The sequence below is a fragment of the Columba livia genome, chromosome 3 (assembly GCF_036013475.1).
Source record: "Columba livia isolate bColLiv1 breed racing homer chromosome 3, bColLiv1.pat.W.v2, whole genome shotgun sequence".
Lineage (NCBI taxonomy): Eukaryota > Metazoa > Chordata > Aves > Columbiformes > Columbidae > Columba > Columba livia.
In genome coordinates, this window is record NC_088604.1 from 57,532,592 (window position 1) to 57,553,173 (window position 20,582).

General features: G+C 39.1%; 1 protein-coding gene across 7 annotated transcripts in view; it reads right to left on the bottom strand.

The window, feature by feature from the left end:
• ARHGAP18 (Rho GTPase activating protein 18) overlaps positions 1–20,582 on the bottom strand; it is a 96,372-nt gene that overhangs the window by 15,039 nt on the left and 60,751 nt on the right. For all 7 annotated transcript variants that reach the window (XM_065056917.1, XM_065056918.1, XM_065056916.1 and 4 more), the window contains exons 4-9: positions 17,756–17,828; positions 12,383–12,552; positions 9,996–10,161; positions 7,269–7,360; positions 4,651–4,728; positions 2,091–2,250 (exon numbers count right to left, since the gene is read on the bottom strand). In XM_065056917.1, coding sequence (XP_064912989.1) covers positions 2,091–2,250; positions 4,651–4,728; positions 7,269–7,360; positions 9,996–10,161; positions 12,383–12,552; positions 17,756–17,828 — 739 coding nt within the window. The remainder of the gene's footprint in view (positions 1–2,090; positions 2,251–4,650; positions 4,729–7,268; positions 7,361–9,995; positions 10,162–12,382; positions 12,553–17,755; positions 17,829–20,582) is intronic.

Sequence of the window (20,582 nt, forward strand, 5' to 3'; positions counted from 1 at the left end):
TATTCAATACTGCTTTCACAGTTTCTCTGATTGCCTGAACAGTTGCACAGTCTCCCAAGTCACCCACACAGAATCAATACCACGTGTTGCTGAATCAGGCAGGTCTCCAGCAACATAAGCAGCAGCTGCTGCAATGGCAAACCAGTGGGGATAAAGCCAAGAGCAGAGAAGCTTAACACCTATCTACAGCAGTGAGCACTGCACCAATCATGGCAAGCTATAGTTAAAGAAGAGTGCTGTTGATTCTGCCTTTTACCCAATTGCTCAGTGGTGCATCATTCACCCAAGATGCAGGGTGAGTGCAGCCCTGCACTCCTCCACCTGCTACAAGAGCTCCTATGTTCTGGCACTGCTGAGCAGCAGAAAGCCCCAGCGCTCACATTTGTCGCTTGTGATACGTTTCCTCCTGTCATGCTTTAGAGGACATGCTCTGGCAAGTCTTCTCAGCAGATTCCTACTGAATCAGACCATACATAAAAACAAGTGAAGAAGGAGATACCCACGTGATGTAGTTTTATCACACTATCTCAAAAATTCAACACGGCTGTTCTTGTGCACCCTGCTGGCATTCCAACTGAACTGTTATTTCATATATGTTTCGTTCAAATCGGTTTGGGAGATACCACCAAGAAAAAGTTAATTGATGAAATAAAAACAAAAAAACCAAACCTTTCTGACTACTTTCTACCATTATAAAAAATAAGGATCTGACTAAATGAGTGATACACTGTTACCACTACTTACACGTTTTAAATGCCTGTATAGTTTATCTACCTGCTCTAGAAATTCATACATTAAAAGTAAAGCTTAAATTTAGTTGCAAAACACCATGTCACAATGCTCAAAAAGCCATGACAATCAACCTTTTCCTAGGAAAGTAGGCAAAAATACGATTACAAACCAAATAAAATTCATTACTTAAGGTTTTCTGTCTGTTCACCTAAATAATGATTGAATTTTGATGACTGTCACAAAGATGGCCCCTTTTCTCTATAACCTAATGTTATTACATGTAACCAACAAGACAAGCAGACAATTTAAACAACGGGAGGCTATGAAGTGCTATGTCTGTTTTGCATCAAATCCTTTGGCTCAATATAGAAAGTGCTTTGGACCCTGGCACCTGAGTATTTTCTAGGTAAGTAAAACCACATAAGCCTTCAGACAGCTCAGGAGCAGGAAACAGAAACCCTCCTGGCTCTAATCAGTATCCGCAAAGTGTAACAACCCTAAGGAGCTGTTTGCTGCCAGCACCATTTGAAAGCATTCTGGCAGCTTTAACTTGCCCCTCAGCACTGCAAAATCAGCAACACCATGTAGCAGGCCCAAGCACCAGCCCCCTACTCCCACCAACTTAATTGCCTTGAAAGGCAGCACACAACCCGCAGACTGATATAGCCCATGGTTTTTAAGAATATTTGTCTGTCTATCTGCCTGTCTGTGGAAACAGATTTTTCTGAAACTTGCACTCCTGTGCTGGCTGGGGAGTTAATGTATGTGGGCTCTTACTCCTGATTCATTATCACCGAGCCGCTCTCTTTCAATTACAGCTGGTATACTTGCTGTCTTGGTGACCAGTTGGCAAGGAAGACATTTTGACAGGCTCTTGCTGATCTCAGGGGATCTGGGATGATGAGCAGTTCTGACAATTCTGATCTGATTCTCCTATTGTAAATTGTTAAAAATACCCTAAACAGTATAAATTACCATTTGTTAGATTTTCTGCAGAAATATTAGATCTTTGCTGTTATTTTCTTTTGAAGCAAATATTGTTTATAAACTGATACCATCATACACAATTTCCTTATAACCTATCTATAGCTTCTAACGACTACCTGCAACATCTTATCAGAAAGAGGCAGTGTGCTTTCATTTTATGTGTTAACTATTAAAAAATAAGTTCTACAAAAGCTGTTATTTGTACATTAACAAAAATATGCCCAGTCTTTTCTCAGGAGAAGTCATATTGTTGTTATTCAACTTGATTTTCAGTTTCAAATATTATTAGCGAAAATACTGCTACAGCAAAGAGGCACTGCTCTGTACTGATACCTGTTCTTTGCAGCTGAGACAGAAAGGACACTACTCACTCTGTACATCTTGGAAAGCTTTGAGATATTCTACAGTGAGGAGTGGCTGAGGCAGTTCGCGGATAAAGAGTTTTAAAAGACTTGCTGCATCGTGTTGCTTCACATTTTCCCAGTTGAAAGTCCCTTCATAGAATTTTGCTTCCAGTTCTTGGCAAAGACTCTGAAAGACAGTAGATAGAGAGAGCACCGATAACACTTGGCTGCTGGAAGTCACATATTATACACACAGCAATACTTTCCATACTTTGAAAGGGGTAAAAAAATAGGACACCTGAAATATCACTTAATTCCAGCTGCTGATCTTTTGCTACAAAAAGATAAATTTGGGATCAGAAGTATTGAAAGAAAACACATAGTAATAGGCATAGATGGCCAAATCATACCGGAAGAAAACCCACGGGCCTGCCTCAAGGCCATATGGAATATACTATAAGAACCAGAGATATTCATTCATGTAAGAGTTACTGTGGGATACCTGTTGGCAGTAGACATCACCATGTACCTGCCCTACTCCCATGGCAGTACTATTACTGGGCTTCCAGAGATGTACAAATGGAAATTCGCTGAAAAGACTGAGTTGTCTTGGTCTCCTGTTAAGCATCGGTCCCGGCCTTGCAGCCACTTCATTTATCTCCCAATCCGGCAGAGAGGGAAGTGGCCCCAGTATAGGGCCAGTGACCCCAAGGCACCTCTCTCAAGTCCGTCCCTTCTTGCTTCAGCTCTCCCAGGCAGAAAATGAGGACAGAGACACTGGCTTGGTTTGTAAAGTCTGTGAGATGAAGTGAGGGAAAGCGCTATGGAAAAATATGGCTTTATCTATCTGGACAAGAAAGACGCATTGGACAGTGGATACTAGATACATTTTTAAGATACTGTTCTCATTAAATTTAACTTTGTCCAAATGGAAAATGGGTCTATTTCCAAAGAAAATGGTGGACACTTAGGTTGATATAAAAGCTGGATGTTCTCAACTGTCCCCTAGAGAGATCTTCTGTCTCCACAGATTACATAGGGGATTCAAAGGTGTAAAGAGCCTACCTCAGATGTCTAAAGTCAAGTGGGTGTGACTTCCTGCTCATCAACAAAGGCAAGCTTTAGAAATACAGATGAAAATTCTCCCTGAGTGTCATCAGCTCCTCCATACACATTCAGACCAAATCACTGTGGCAAATGCAGTATTAAACAACTCTATAAGATGAATTGTTTTTTCTGAGAGGCAAGGGCAGAAATGCCAACTACATATTCTAATGGACCCGTGCTTAGATTTTAAAGTAAATGTATCTAACTATGGGGTATTGCAGATATGCAATGCATTTTTTTAATTAACTCTAAAAATCTATAGAGTAAGATAGCAAAATATTTTTTCATAAGATAATCTGTGCCTTTCTATAAAACTAAACCACAAGGAAAATATTTTCTAGGGGAAAAAAAGTTTAAGAAACTTAAGAGAAAACATCAGTCCTTTAGTACGCTAAATTATTTGTTTTTCTATAAAGTTTTCTATTGGCACAAGTAAAGGAACTTAACATCTTTGCTAACAAAACAATTGCTTAATTCAAAGAAGCAGCTCCTACAAATGAATAGGTAAAAATTAATGAAAGTCAAATGGTAAATGAACCTCTGCCTCCAAAATTGTATTACACTGATAAACTCAAAGAATAAACAAATAAACAAAATAACTCCAAAACCATTCCAGTATAGAGAACTGATGAAAAGCAGAAAATAAAGAATGGAGGAAAACTGTAAAAAAAATATAATATCTTAGTTACTGGTAAATAAACAAAGCCAATTTCCATAATATTTCCCTGTTTCATTTGTTTCTAATGAACCAGCTGCAGGACTGAGTTCTACACAACAGAGGCTGGCAGACATCTTCAAACAGCTGAATCCACTTAAATGGTCCTTTCTGTTTAAAATTTAAGGCCAGTTCGGACATCTTTTTAACACATTGACTCTTGGCATGAATTATACTGTGTATTCAGTTTCCTGCATTAAGGCAAATACCAGAGAAGAGTCTGCATGCAATTGGCACTCGCTCTGCAAAGTGTCGGTGAGTACAGACGTGCCTAACAAGATTGTGCTTAGTGAGCTGAGTAGTTATATTGCTGTTCATAAAAATAAATGTGAGAGGTTCTTGAGGCCATGCTGGCTGCCTTGCTCTGTAACACAGGTTAAGTCCAGCTATTAAAATAGGCTCACAATGCCAGAGAAAAGCTTCCTCCTGGGGCAGAAAGACTGTTCAAATGCTTACACCGGTTCAGGGAAAATGCAAAAGGCTAGAAAGCTTGTGCCAAGAATTAATGAGATTTTGGCAGAACTCAATTTGAAACGTAGCCTTGACTCTTCTTCAAACTCTTAACTCCAGTCTTCTCCCCAGAACTACCCTGGATGAAAACATCAGCTTCCGGGCTAATATAGCTCACTTTTCTTTGTAAAGAGATTTTGCTTTCTGATTTTGATTTCATAACAACCTGAGATTAAAATGTATTTCCACAACAACATAAAATCAGCAAGCACAGGTAATATTTTGAGGATGATGAAAATCTGTGCAATGTTTTACCTTTATCCTTGTTGCAACTCCTGGTATTCTAAGAAGTCCTTCTGTCTCCAGAGTTGCCTCTTCTATCTGGGCAATAAGCTGTCAAACACAAAGCAAATTGCATGAATGAAGATGCCAATTAAAAATTTCTGGTAGATAGTTCTGATATAAAGGAGCTTTTATGTATGTATGCGTGTATTCATGTATTTGTGCATGCACATATGTAACAAGCAAACACACAGTTTATTAATATGAATGGATTACAGTTGCTGTAGGTGTAGAAAAAAACTTTTTAATATGGCTCTTACCCGTTATATGAACATTATGAAAGGAGAATTTGTCTGTTTTATTAAAAAAAGAAAACTGTATTTTTTTAGACCTCCTTCAGAAACTGAAGCAGATTTTTTCCAAAATTACTCTGTCTTCAAAAGTAAATCCCAATTACTACTCTTGTTAAAATGTCTCTGAATCAATTAAAGTAACATTAGAGATACAGTACTGACTTTCTCACAAATACCCTTTTTTACAACTTTACCAGAGAAGATCTAAGTACTTTTAGGCTATAAGGAAGCTTCAGCACTCTCCTAACAAGCTCCAGAGTTTGCATCCTACATAGGGCTTAGACATCAATTAGTAGAAATTCCATAAAAGTACTTTAAACACATATCATAAATTCTGTTTCTCTAAAAGATATGACTAGAAGTATCCACTGAAGGATGGATCTAGAAGTACTCAAAAGAAATTTGTAAATGTCAAAAGCTGATGACATCATCATTTAGCACAAATGGTTCTCACAGTGTTTAACTAGGACAGTGCCTTTGTCACACACCTTCCTGTGCCAGCTCTTGAGTAAGAATTATGCAACACAGTTGTGTTTTCTCTAGTCACAGAAATTAAAGGGGGTTTACCTACCAGTGTATTTATGCACCTGATAAATGCCATAAAAACAAGGTCAGACAGGAAAATCCACAAGGTTAGAAAAGAGAAAAAGAAAAAAACAAAAGTGGTCACTGGCCACATCCAAGTCTCCCCATACTGAGCTTCCACCAGAGCAGCGGCTGCCACTCCCATCTGCCAAGACACACAGACGTTGTGGGATTTGTGACTGCGTGATTTGCCACCATCACCATATCTGCGAGGAGACAAGGTCTGGTGCCACTGCCGGTGGCCACAGCTCCTCTGCACACGCTCACTCACAAGTGGCCCCTTGGCAGGCAGTGAGAGGTGGCCACTGGCCACCACCAGAACTCCTGCCTGCCTGTAGAAAACCCCCTTGTCATCTCTACCAGGGCTGCTTTACGTGGTGTTAATGACGCCAGAGACCTGAATTATTATCAGCAGAAACTTCTGTTGGAGATACATGTAATGGTATTACCCTCAGATTTTCCAGGTGGAAAACTCCTAGGCTAGATTATGTCATCATTTTTAACTGCAATTCCTCAATGAAATAAAATCTGTATTTTACTAAAATATTTTGTTTCATGCTAGTGACAACCAAGGTACATTTAAAAAGCAGTATGCACAAAGATGTTCTTTCTTGCGCTTATATAGATCTCCAATTCTTGGAAAGCACATGCTGTTGAGAACAGGTAGAAGAGATGGAAAACTTTCTATTTTCATGTTCTTATTTAAAGAAAAACTGTATTCCAAATGATGTTGGTACCTTACAAAACAAATCACAACCATGAGCTAGAAATTTTTATGTAGAATTTTCTTCCTGAAGAACTATGCTTACTGTGTTGCTAGAACAGCACAGTGATCAATCACTTTTTGTCATTTGATTTCTTTATTTCCTGGTAGCATCTTTCCCAGAAATGTATTTTTATAATCCTGAGGAATTAATTTCTGGCATGAATGACACAGTGTTTTGAGAGAGTGAGTTTTCAGTTTCTTGAAAAATAACTTAACAGGCAGGTCCCCAAGCCTACTGAAATGGTGATGACACAGCACTGAGTTTCTGTCAGTGTTAGGACAGGTCCACACGCTGTGGTCTCTCCCTTCCCATGCAATGAGACCCATTACACACTGTCATTAAATCCAGGGTTTCCATCATCTTTCCTATTATCTACCATGACTTAATACAGGCCAAAGGATCTCCTCACACACTAAAGCAACAAATCTGGAAAAGAGTTGCTGCCACCACCAGAGGCAGTTTTCCAGCCAGCTGCCTTGTGGTCCAAACTACTTCTGAAAGAAGAAAACCACTTTCTAGAAAGGTTGCTTCAGCCTGTGGGCCAGGGATTGAGAATTTCTACAGAATTTCAAGTATTTTCTCTGAAAAAAAATAAAGGGCAGCCCTACTGATAATGAAAGTCACACCACCTTTATCAGCTGGAATTTGGCTGCAGTGGGTTCTTATGCTGATTGTCAGTTTCCACAGGCTTAGTAGTAAACTTGCCTAAATCACAGAGACCAGACAAAACCCAAACTTTAGTCCTTGAACTCAATATATGTCTGATACAAAGTATCACATTTACTAAATTAGTATGTAAAGCTGAAAAGAAAAGTTACAATAACTTTGATGGATTAGAGTAATATTCTGAAAACTGTGCTACAGGAAGCAAATAAATCCATGACAGAATGTTATTTGTCTGTCATTTGCAGATATGTAACAAGTTGACTTGTTCATGCCTATTTACCTTTTGAAAAATCAGTGGGATCTTGGTTCCTGGCACCTTCTTCTGATCCTGTTCCAGTAAAACTGACAGTGGGACACCAAACAAGCCAGAGTCTGAAGAATAAAGCAAAAAAAATTGAGATATTATCCACATCTGTGCCAGTATATGTGATAATGGCCTATTCAATACAGTCAGAGCTATTGACCTTTTGTTCAAAGTGTTTGAAAGTCTTTGTCAATCAAGTTATTACACAAAGCACTCTGGCTAAAAGGATTCATTCATCTCTTCCTTCATCCATAAATCAGGAGTCTTCTGGTTTGACTTCAAATTGCCATCCACATATTCTGCAGTACAGTGAAGCAAACTGCATAAATGAACCATCTGCATCGTTCTGGTTTGCAGAATGGGTCTGCTGATAACCCTGCAATGCAGATCTTCATCACTCAATGCAAGTTATTACAGTTAAGATGCAAATGGCATAAGTAAAATATCCAGAAATTTGGCTACTAAAATGAGACAGATGTAATTATCACCCAGAGTTACTCTGAGCACTTCTCTCTGGGAGGGTTTTTAAAGAAGAGCTTTTCAACTCCTGTGCTTTTGCATTATATAACACTGGCAGGAAAGCAAGATCACTGTCTTGCCAAACGTGTTCTGCCTTTTTTTTTTTTTTTAAATAAAAGCAAAAGTGTAGTTAAGTCTTGGTTAGAAAATGGCCTTTGCAATAATGCTAAGGCAATGCAAATTTAGAAAAATGGAATCTAGTCTCAGTTAATCTAGCCTTGATGCAAAACCAGCCTTAGTCTTCAACTAAATGGGACTCCTGGGTATTTATGGCCCAGTTGAATAGAAGTGAATGACCATTAAGAGAGAGCTATATTAGTAACTACTAACCCACAGTTTGCTGACATAGAACTTCTCTGTCAGAAGTACTGATAATTGCTGTATGTGCAACTTTTCTGCAACAGCATATAACACTACATAACTCCTGCTTGGGATGATGCCATGCTAATATTGAGCACAGAACAGCTGTAATTACTAAAAAGATGTCAGCCCATGAGGGAATGAGATGTATGTCAAATAAACATCAGTTTCAGTGCCAAACTGGGGAGATCTTATATCTCTGTCAGCATAAAAAGTCTCTCTATAAAATATGTAGAGACTCATACATGCATTCAATTTCCACACCCCATAGTTTTATCACCTTGAAGGTTTTGCCAATAATACAAGTTTCTACTGGGATGAAGCTGAATAAGCAAACTGTAGGAGGTCAACAGAAAGGCAAGGCTGGGCACACCACGACAGTCCACAGAAGAATTGTTTTCACCATCTTCACATTCTCAGACACAAAGGGGAACAGCCAATAGATCCATCATTGTATGAATCAACTGGCCAAACACTTCAGGAGTGAAGAGGTGAGATTCAGGTAGAGGAACAAGGCACTGAAGGCATTACATTGCTAAATCAGATTTGTCTGGCAAAAAGGGTGACATGTCAGTGTCTATTTCCTACACATTTCCAACTTTTCTAAATTGGGCAAAACCAGGGGTTTCTACCAATTCAGTGTTTTTCATCACTGCCTGTCATTTAGATAATGCTATGAGTGAAATTCAATTAACAATAAATTTGGTTAAAAAAATCAGTTAAAACTAAGACCCAAAATACAAGAGAATGTGTTTTGTCTCTATTAGTGAAACCAGAAGCACTTCTGTAAGGAGAAAATGCATTTAAGGGGTCAAGGTTTCACAGATGTTGCCATGTATGCCTTTTGCATTTAAAAAGTTATTTTCTACTACTGTAAACTGAGACCATATTCTAAAGAATCTATTGTACTTTGCTATATATGTTTCAACCCTCTCTGCTGCTTTCAATTATTTAAAGTGAGCTATTGCACTGTCACATTCGCTGAACCTTGACAACAAGGTTTTGGGCAAAGCAGGTTCTTGATTAACTGGTAACACATTTCAAGCTATTGTAAAGCATTTAGCAGAGGCCAGAAACACAGAAAACAAACAAAGCCCTGAAAACCTCTAGCATCTTGAAATTGGTTTCCATGTGTCCTATGTTCCCAAGAAAAGCACTGTGATTATGCATGTGCTCCCATGGCTTGCAGAGCATAATGACACATTGCAGCTGTCTCGACATCCTCTGCAGCAGCCCACTTAGTATTATTTCATTCAGCATAAAAATTCCATTATGGCCTGAGTACATACTGGGTGGGCAAGGCCTATGTGACACAGAAAAGTTTGTACCAGATAGAAGATGAAAGCAGGTGACAAACGCTGCCACAGCTTCTCCAGGCAAAGGAAATAAAAGCAAAAAAGTCAAGTAGAAGTAGCATAGTACCTACCCTCAGAAAAGCAGGAAAAGAATACCCACAAAGAGCACATACACGTGCCTTCCCAGGCAATATATCAGCACATACAAACTTCTGTGAAGCAATTCCTCCTGCACAGCACACTACTAAGATAATTCCCCTTCTTCACTCCTTGGTTTATCTGTTGAGTGACTGACCTGAGTTTGAACTTTAGATGGAGAGCACAGTCCCATAGCTGGAGTGACTATGTGCATGACCTTGCTTAAAGTGTGCTTTGAGTTAAGGCATATCATCACATGCTGTTCAGGACCTACATTACTATTTCTATATTAGTATAATTTTTCTGCTGGAAAATCATAAAGAACCAGATGCGTTTGTTTCATGGGATTAAACCAGACCCATTTGGTTCAGAATATGAAACACCGACTCACCTCTGGTTTTGATTTTTACAGCTTTTTGTTGCTTGAATTCTGTCCCAAGTATGTCATAGAGAGCAGTTAATTCAATCAGTGCTAAAGAATAGACTTTCTTCATATCCTGAGGGGCCAGGTCACCAATCTTTGTGGTACCTGTTTTGTCCTTCGGCAGCCTGAAATTCTAAAAGGAGAGATTTGCAGCAGAGTGAATAATCCAAGTCATAACAAATTATTTAGCTCAAAGGTTGTGCTTCTTTTAGGGCACAACCTTTCATCATGAAGCCTGCTGTTACTGAATAAATCACAGGAGAATCCCCCAAATAGGCTGAGCAGCAGATGATCTTAAAATCAGAGGAGCATTTAGGTTCCTCGTGACTTCTGGAGGTCATTTAATTGAACTGCCTGCTCAAAGTCTGATCAAGGGTCTTGTTGTGTTGTCCAACTGAATTCTGAAAACTTCCAAAAACCTCTGTGGGCGTCCATTTGAATGCTTAATGCTCTCATGGGGAATTCTTTTCTTTGCAAAACAGAATTTCCTTTGTAGTCACTTCTGTCCATTGCCTCTTGTCCTTCCGCTGTGCACCTCCATGAAAATTCTGGCTTTGTCTTGCTTGTAACCACTTCCCACCCCACTACATCCACCTTGTGCAACCTCTTGCAATTGACAGTGGTAGAAATAGCTGTCCATGAGCAATCCTACACATGTAAAATCGAGACAGAAATCCCTGTGCACTTACACATACAAAATAACACATTTGGCTGCTATATAAATAATAATAAAGGGGTTCCCTTCTTAGGGAAGGGGGATCCTCAGTTATGGCTCATTTTTATGGCACTAAATGCTCAGAAGCTGCAGTCAGAGACCAATATAAGGAACAGAACCGAGATGGAGAGAGAGGGGGGACTTCCCAACTCATAGGGCTTTCTAATTCCATCTCTCACCAGCAGGCTTCTAAGTAAGAGTCTTGCTCATGCCTGACATTAGGAGTGTGCATGAATCAAAGCAGGAAGGTTGACAAGACTTTCTGCCATTTGGGAAGATAAATTATACTCCAGAATTATTACCTCATCCTGTACAGACCCAGCGATAGCACAGCTTAATTGGTGGCTATGGTAGATAACAACAATGGCACATACCGAAACATAAACACAATTTACAAATTGTAGATTTATAGTTAGTTTCCCACCTTGAGTTTCATTGACTTGCACAAACACATATGTTTAAAAATAGCTGCCAATGATGAAGGTGCAACAAATACAAACTGTAGATTTAAATAGGTAACTCCCTTCCTTTTCCTATCATTTTGCCACTCCTTCTACCACTGAAGGAAAAAAACTCATAGCCATGTCTTTGAGCAATCCTCCTAAGCCTCACGAGAAGTATAACTAAAGTATGTAGTACACATACACATATATGCATATATACAGAAGTTAGACAATAGCTATAATTTCTTTGTTAAAAGCTGCATTAGAGAAACACGACTCAAACACTTTAGAATCCATTTCTAAATATTCATTAGCGTCTAGCTTATAATGTTTAAACTAGAATACATGGGGTAATTACTATTTGAAGAACTGCACATGTCCTTATCTAAAGTAAGTGTTTGAAGAACTATGAAACATTATTCCTTCAGACACTATGTTTACTCAGACATGTTTGCATACACTGTTAGGAAAAACACAGACATTTTTCACACCAGCCATTGTTTCACAGGTCATACTTAACTTCATGTTCATGAACTGTTAAGAGAGAGATCCTCAAATTGATGCCTGAGGATCAACAAAAAAATGCCTTACCCTTACAGGATTTTTTTTCCTATTTATTTGAATTCATTTAGAATGAGCCATTTTTATTTAAGAGTTGGAAAGTAAAACTGGGTACAAACTAATCTTTAATTTCCTACCACTTCACTTTAGATTTCTATAGACTGTTCTGTTCTTCATTCTCACCCCTCACCTATCTGCATGGGATAACTGCACAAGGTTTCTGCAGGCATCCACCAACCCTTTTTAAATGACAACAGAGATTTTCATTACAGAGGTAAAGCATCTCACCTCAGATAACAGGAAAAGGGGCTGTAAGCAGATGAAGCAAAGACAAAGTTTTGAGTACAACTACCACTAAGCCACTATTCTAGCTTAATATTATTGGTCCATTATTGCTTACACACAAAGTACATCTTGCCAGAAAGACAATGACATAAATAGGCACAACAGTAGTTACTTCCATGTTATTGAGAGTAATGATCCCAAAAATGAGTTACCTTGAGAAGGCCTATGTCCACGAAGCTGGATCTGACAACATTCTTCTAAGCACAATTCACCCACTATCAGATAAATATCATCCAAACAGTACCACTAGTAAAAACAAAGAATTAGAGCAATATATAAGAAACACCTACCGGGAGAAGAGTGTCACCCCCTCCACCCTTGCACATTTTGCCTACTGAGCTGTCTTTGAGATTAGCTGCCTGTTCTGCAAATGATATCTCCAAATTGATGTCAGTGTCCGAAAATGGCATGTCTTCAAGTGGACTCTTCTGCTCATCCATTCCAAGACTGAACTTTGGACCTGAAAACAGAGTGGAAAAAACAATAATCAATAGCAGCACAATTGAGCATCCCTCAGTGCAGGACAGATTAGTTTAATACCAAGTATTAATGGAAGTTAATGCTGTGCAAGGGATGGACTTTCTGGTTGCAAATTCAATGATTTCTGCGTTTTTTATGTCAATTGAAAATTTAGCTTTCTACAAGGGTTCATCTTCTGTAGTTTTTCATGAATAGTTCTGCCAAGGCATGGGGTTTTCTCCTATTTATCTGTTATGAAAAGATAAACCAATCCACCTTGAAGAAACAGCAGATTCCCAGCATCTTCCAGAGCCAGCTTTAGCATCAAAAGTTTCTTGCCAACAAACATTTTCCAGCCTCAAAGACTGTAACATCCAGCAACAAAAAACAGCAATTCTTTCTGTTGTTAAAATTTCAAAAGCAAAAGAGAATGTTTCCTCTATGATCCAAAGCATTAACATTTTGGAATAACAGGGAGTACGTGGATCACGCTGTTGTTCCAACATTCCTGTCCTCACCTCAGTCTGAAGAGTCTAGATTCCTCAATACTGTTTGGACATGTTTCCATGACACTGGAAAGAACTAAGTACACAACAATAGCCTCACTTCTCTTTCTTTGTTCCTTAAAGGCATCAAACAAAATAAGAACAACTTTTTTTTTTAAGAAGAGGGAAAAAAGGGAGAGGCAGTTCTAGTTCTGCTTTTCGAAAAAGAAGTCAAATGTCATAGGCAATCAGCCATGAGTTGAGGAGAACCATGAGCAGTGCATATGCTTTGGTATAAGAATATTGCATAACATAATAGATTAATGTCTTTACACTGCTGTGGGAAATTTTTGTGCAGCCTGGAATAACTGTGCTAAGCCAAGCCAAAAAAAAATTTCCAGAAAATAGTTACAGCTATAGCAACATTTGACTTTAAAGCAGGGGAAAGGCTGCAGATAGCGTGAGTAAGAGAGAAGGCAACAGGGAAGTGCTGCTCTACACGGATACTTCCAGTGGCCTGCAAAAGTGCTGAACTGTAAGCACGCAACCCAAACAACATACAAAGCATCGAGCTGGAAAAAAAGAAAAAATTACATAAACTCAAACATTTTTCTGAAGTCTATCTGTGTCTAATTGAAAGACACAAAAACAAGACTAGTCTCTGGTATTCTTTAGAGTGAGTCCTGAAACTGACCTCGGTCTGCCAGGGCCAAACTCAAGGGACCTGATAGACAAGTAAGTGGCTGCAGCCACCACAGCCACTCTCAGGTAGGGCACAGAGCTTTACACAATCACTCCCGTGTCCATGTAATCGATCTAAAGCTCAGACACTTACAGCAAGAAAGAGGATGGACTTGAGTTAACACTTTGACTCTACCAAGCAATACTGTGAGAGGTAGAACAAAACATTTCCTAATTTTGTGTGTGTTTACTCACGACTTGCTCTTTCCAGAGTGGCTTCTGCTCACTTTCCATAGACCCCGAAAGAAGCCTGGGGCACATGCTAAAGATTAAGTTGATCCTGAAACTAGAGCTGGTCCTTCTGGTAAAGAGATACACTAGACCTCAGTAACCAAACATATCCAGGGTCAAATTCATCCCTGGTTTCAACCTTTGGCCTCCTGTGTGTATATCTGTATATATCATGTAAACTATTTAATGCACCTTCCCCTCAAGACTTTTGTCATGCTAATGTGGCCTATATGTGACCTACATACTTCCTACCAGCCTGGGAGGGATCTGATGTTAACAAACAATAAAGTAGTAGCTCCTATTTCAGTCCACATCCAAGGGTGCTGGGTACAGCAAATGTCCTGGTAATGCTGAGCGCATTTTAAAGGTCTGGAAATGTTGCTGTGGTGGGAATTTTCTTCCTGGTCATATAGCTTTGCTCCTGTTGTGCATTTATTGACTAGGAAGCAGCTGTAAGAGGAAGCAGCCTTGGCATTCTGCCAACTACATGCAATATTTCCTGAGAGAAATGCAAGTGTGATATAGAAAAATGTAAACATTGTCTGTCAGGATGTGAAAACTGTATTTTACGTAACTCTTGGACCCTGTCCTTGGTTCACAGTGCTATGTAAAGATCACATCAAATGATGGGAATTCTGATGGGGTGGAGGTTACGTTTTGGGTTTCTTTTTAACAGGACATGGAAATATTGCAAGTGTCAGCCTTGCTAGTTTTGCTACAGAACCTAGAGTATACCCCGATGGAGGTATGCTGATATATCTTAATTATAATTGGAAAGTTAGAATGGCTGATTTTTTTTTGACTGACAAAGCATTTCTCCAAAATGCTAACCCACATAAGATTTTAAATAGAAAATATAAAACTCTGCAATCTTTTCACTAACACACTCTTACTCCAGCCACAGATTCCTCATTTGTCATGTAAAATAAAAAGCAGAAACACACTCTTTAATTAAAAAACACAACCACGTTTCAGTCTGTTTCCCTATCAAGAAGCAAACATTACAGCTCTTTTCCCTTGTATTATACATGGTACACGCAATTATTTCATCCATTTGCCAGTTCATTATGCTTTGAGGTTGCCCTTCTACAGAGATTTTATCTAACATTCTTCCCTTGTAGCTAATCCTGCACATTCAGAAGGACAACTGCAGTCCTAGAGTGAACTGACTTCTGCTGCTTCTCTGTTAAACCTAACAAGTATTTAACTTCTCAGCTGCTTTATTCTTTCCCTTTTATTTCTTGAGATGTCTCAGCCAACACAGTTATTTACTCCTTTTCACAGGCATCCAAAGATAATTACATTTTTCTTTCATAGCTGTTGAACATATTGCTAGCTTTGCAGGTCTTTAATGAGTGTTACGGACTGTCAAAATGATAATGTCTTTTGATGGCATAATACACGACTCTGAATTTTCTTTTCATTTCCTGCGGACACATTCTGTACCTACATGAAACAAAGAGGCACTTAAAGCCAGTAAGTGAGCGTCCATCCAAAAAACCTCAACAATCTACCTCAAAATCTATCAACAAAAAACATCTTAGGAACTCATTGAACTGTTCTGTTTCAGCAGGAGCAGGCAAATAAAAACTTAATGGTTTTGTATTATTCCCTGAGTTTGCTTCCACTGTTTAGGCAAGAATCCAAGTGTGTCAGACTGGCAAGAAAGGAGAAGTAAGCACAGGTTCACACAGCCAATGTATACTTTAAGGGCAAACCATTATCATCTTCAGTCTGGCAGAAGCACTTGGGAAAGCAGCATTCAAATACCAAATTAGGAACAGAGCCATCACCTTTGGAGAAGGGCCAAACACAAGTCAATCACTCTAGCAGTTTTAAGATATCTTAATTTAAGCTTTGGATTTTTTTATAGATGTCTGAGATTATATTAATATTTTCCAGGTAAATTGGTACTACTTCTCTGTCAAAGGGGGTTTCCATTTTAAAATAATGTCTTTGTATTTAGATTTCATAAATACTTGGTATCTCCAAAACATCACGCATTATTTTCTTTTTGCCTTGAATTCATTCACTGCATAACACTGATCTGCTCGTCGTTCTGAAGGTAAGATCACAGCACAGCACTCAAACAGGTGCAGTGCTTTTAACACCACCAAACTTGCGTGGTTTGACTGCAAACTGAACTGGCTTTTTTCTTCCTGCTCCAGTCTTGGGAGCAAAGCCCATTTTTGCATGTTATATCAGGATGTAAGCAGAGTGTGTTTGCCATCCACATTGCAAACTGTGCTGAGGAGCTCTAGCATATGGGATTTGCCTTTCAGAACTTCCCATTTCTGAAGAGCTCATCAGGATCACTGGAAAAAAAAGAACCAGATGTGATAAAACTCTGTAATAATTGCTTGGTAATTTTCCAGCCCTGAATCCTACAGTGTGGTTTATTGACACAAACACCAGGCATCTCTTCCTTCCCTTGTGCTGAACCAGCAGTTTGGCAGTCCTCCCAGTTTTTTACTGTTCCTGTTAGAGAGAGGTCTACTGAGAGGGAGGGAGGGAGGGAGGGAAGGAAGGATTAACAGCACCTCTAGAAACGCAGAGATTTGGTGATATTCTCATCTGGTTTATACTCATCTCTCCCACTTAACTTTCAAGCACATCCTGCATTGTCTGTTGCTGGTTTCGAAGTTTTCAAAGTAACCATTTTTCCAGAATACAACTGGCCAGTATTCTAGAACTGGAGCAGAAGTTTATTTGGTGGCTTAATTACAGATAAGTAACTTGCAGTAGGGAACTTGATCTGCCTGTCTGTTATTTAAGTGGCTATAGGGTTCAGTGTAACACCTATGTGCTATCCAGTCCCCTGGAAGTACAAAACAACCCAACATACAAACAGTGTAGAATAGCAATGCAATATTTTACAGCTGAAACGGCTGCCAGTTAGTATCCTGATCTCTACAGTGATGGGTATGGTGGCATATCAGACGTGGTACAACCCCTACTTTGAAGAAACCTAAGATGATGCAGGGCAGCCATCCTTTTATTATTGGACCTGAAGAACAGTAGAAAGCTTTGTCAAATCTTCCATCAAAATTCATAGTTTCAAAACTGAAACTATGGAATCAGCTAAGGACTTCTGTGATGCTCTGTCCTGCCTCCAGTGAGAGGGAGGGGCCTTCCCTCGGTACTGCACCCCTCTTTTGTCATCACAATCCAATCACAATCCAGTCCTACGCACAACGAATGCTATTTCTTTTCCATTTTCCTTAAAAAGGTAAACAAATTTTTTCTTCCATTCCTATTCCTCTTTCATTTTAAGCTGCAGATCCATAGCCAGTTCTCACTTTTTTGGGATGTTTATAGTCAATTTGGTTTTATTCTCTTCTATGCACTGATGAGCTTATGTATATCGCTTCATTTCCTGTGCTGCACAGCTGAGATAAACCAGAAGGTATAAATTAAGGATCAGGAAAGACCTAAGGATAAGCTATGAGAGGAGACTTCTCCCAGATGACTCGATGATAAGATTACCGCTGATAACACACAAAGGTTTCACAGATGGGTCAAAGGACACTACCTACAGCCACACTTAAAAGTTTTACACCAGAACCATGCAGGCCAGAACAGGTTCCTCATATGAACTTCATTTTCTTTCCCTGAAAAGTTACTGGAAATATGGACCTATGCAGTCGGTTGTGTAGTTGAAAGCCTACAAACCACAAGGTGAAGAAAAAAAGAAAAAGAAAAAAAAAGAAAAAAAAAAAAAAAAAGAGGAGAGATGTTTGGCATTACCTTTTGCTCCATCTTTTGTTTCATTTCTGTTTTCACTTACTCCCACAGTTGAGGGTTCACTTCCATCACAGACCTAAGAAAGGAACAATAAATATGCATGCCTATAAAAAACAAATGCACAGTTGTAGAAACTCTTTTGATTCTGTGCAGGATTAAAACATATAGTCCTGTAGTTGAGGGGTATGCAGAAGCACACCTGTGTGTTTCAGTAGAAAACCCTTTGCCAAAGTCTAAAGGGATCTGAAATCTAGGTAATTAAAAATTAGTAATTAAGTCAATTCCCCCTCTTCCTAAAAGGATAAGTGGGTATAAGACTTTATTTTCCAGAGTTGTAAAGAATAAGAAAATGTGGTCTTTAACCTGAAACCCTAGTTTGCACTGGAAAGGATATGGAAAGGGAATCTGGAGGAAGTATATTGACTGACTCAATCCAAATTCCTTGCAAAATATTCTATGATTGCCTTCCCTACGGAACAATCCCATCCCTTTTGCACAACAGCCTGACATTAATATCTGTGATTACAGCTCAGATTCCCAACAGCAAAACGAGGACACTTTGAAAAGACAATAAAGCAGGAAAGGATGTGAACCGCCTTCTCCTTTCTACAATGCTGCACTACCCGGTCTTAAGATTTGTCACATTCCATGAACTGGATAACACCTATTATTAAAAAAAAAATATTTCAGAGCATGTAGAAAATCTATACCTTTATCTATATGAGTATACATATACCCAGATACGTTTTTACCCATATATTATTTCTGTTGTGTTTTTGGTAACTCAGATCAACAATAAACGTTTAGCACGCTGAATTTTTAATGGTATTTTATGCAAGCACTGTGTAACTCTATACTTACTGAGAAAAAAAAGGAAAGTTTTAAAGATTCCTCCTACCAACACAAATCTGTATACTTTTTTTTTTTTTTAATTATTATTCTCTCAAATCAGGGATATTCAGAGGTGCAAGAAGATAGCCTGACTGCCCAGAAAATGATTATTATTTCACAGAGCAGTAGAAGCAGACTGGGAAGCTGTCAAGGTACCTAAAGTCTAGCTACTCTTTGGGAACATGGCAGGAAATTTAGTAGAAACATCAGCACAATTGTTGCGTTGATGTGAAACATCAACACTATTGTTTTACCTTTCCTCCTGCTTTCCTCCAGGTGAAGGGAGGCTACAGGATTTTTGGAGGCTATTATTAAACCGGACTGACTTCACACAGCTGCAGATGGCTTCAGTCCTCTTTTGTCACATAAAAAGCTTTCTAATGATGGGAGAGTAACAAAGCACTGAGATAAGTTACCTAGGGAGACTGTAGAAGCTACTTCACTATGGGCTTTCTGTAGTCAATCAAGTGAATAATCACGAGCAAAGGTTTCTGAATAATTATCTTGCTTTGGAGAAAGGAATGCAGTGTAGGTTTGAGTGCCTACACTTGTATTATTTTATTTCACTCCACTCAAGGAGACAGGTTTAGAAGTATTTTTTTCAGTTATTTCTGTACGTAATAAGTATTCTAACCTTCTGTTTTATACATCTTAAATGGCTACAATCACTTGTTTGTATCAATATCAAAACACGTAGTTTAAGAGACTCAGAAGTCTACTAAACACTGTGACGTGACTTCCAAACATTACAATATGTAACTTAAATACAAGAACATGGGTATTTCCTGTGCTTTACTGAAATAACATACTTGAAAGGGAAATTTTATTGCTTTAAGCTATATGATATTTTACATAAATTGCTCTGCTATTAGGTCTTGTAATTCTTAGGTATAGTCAATTCCAAATCAGATCCCGGAAAGCTTTTACAGAGTTAATATCCCTTGTGCAACCACATGCAAGGCAGAACAGTGAAAGGGAAGTTGTGCACCCAGGACATACATTTGAGCTTACAAACTCCCCTCACTACATTTCACTTCTATTTAATTTGAAAGGAGTTGTGGAAGGAGAGGAAGCTGTTGGAGGGGAAGAAGAAGTTAAATCCTCTCAAAATCCACCGTGCTTTCACCACTGCTACCATGGTGCTGAACGGAAGCAGCAAGAATGAGGGATGGGGCTGAGGTCGGGTAAATTACCCCTGCACTTCCACCAGGTAAGAGCCTTCTTACAGCTGAAGATCTCACTGCTTTTGCGGGAGTAGAGAGGACACACACACTTCCCCAGAGAAGAACAACTCTAATCATAGTCTCCATTTCCCTCCTTCCCCTTTCCTGCGTGTGGCAGAGGAACTCTCCTGTTCCGTAGCCCAGGAGAGGACACAAGGACCCTTCAGGACCTGCCAGAGCAACTTCCCACACACAGGCCCAGTGAGTCAGTACAAGGTCTAAGCCCCCAGCTGACAGGCATAAAGGCCTAGTCAAAATTGAGTACATTAGGTTGATGTCCCATTTTTGTTTCTCTTTTTCTTTAAACAAACAAACAAACAAACAAAACCACCAGTAACTTAGAGGTACTGCTCTGGCAGACCCTTCAGGATGACTGCTAGCCACTACCACTGTTGTTAGTTCTTTGGGTGATTGCTGTCATGAGGTTTGCATCTGCATTAAAAGTAATTCCGATTAGTATCTTGACCATGGAGTGGTTGTTTTATTCATCACCAATATACATACTTCTTTCTACATACTAAAACATACTAAAATTGTAATGTCATGTATGGACCAATGCTATTCCCATAAATTCAGTAAAAAATTCCCTTGGAAATCAGTGAAAAGTTAGACACAAATCTTCTGGAAATATTCCTTTTGTGTCTGTGCGTCCCTCTTCCCTTCCCCCGCTCCCACATGCCCCGCTCTTCTCTCTGCCAGAATCAAACAAAACCACA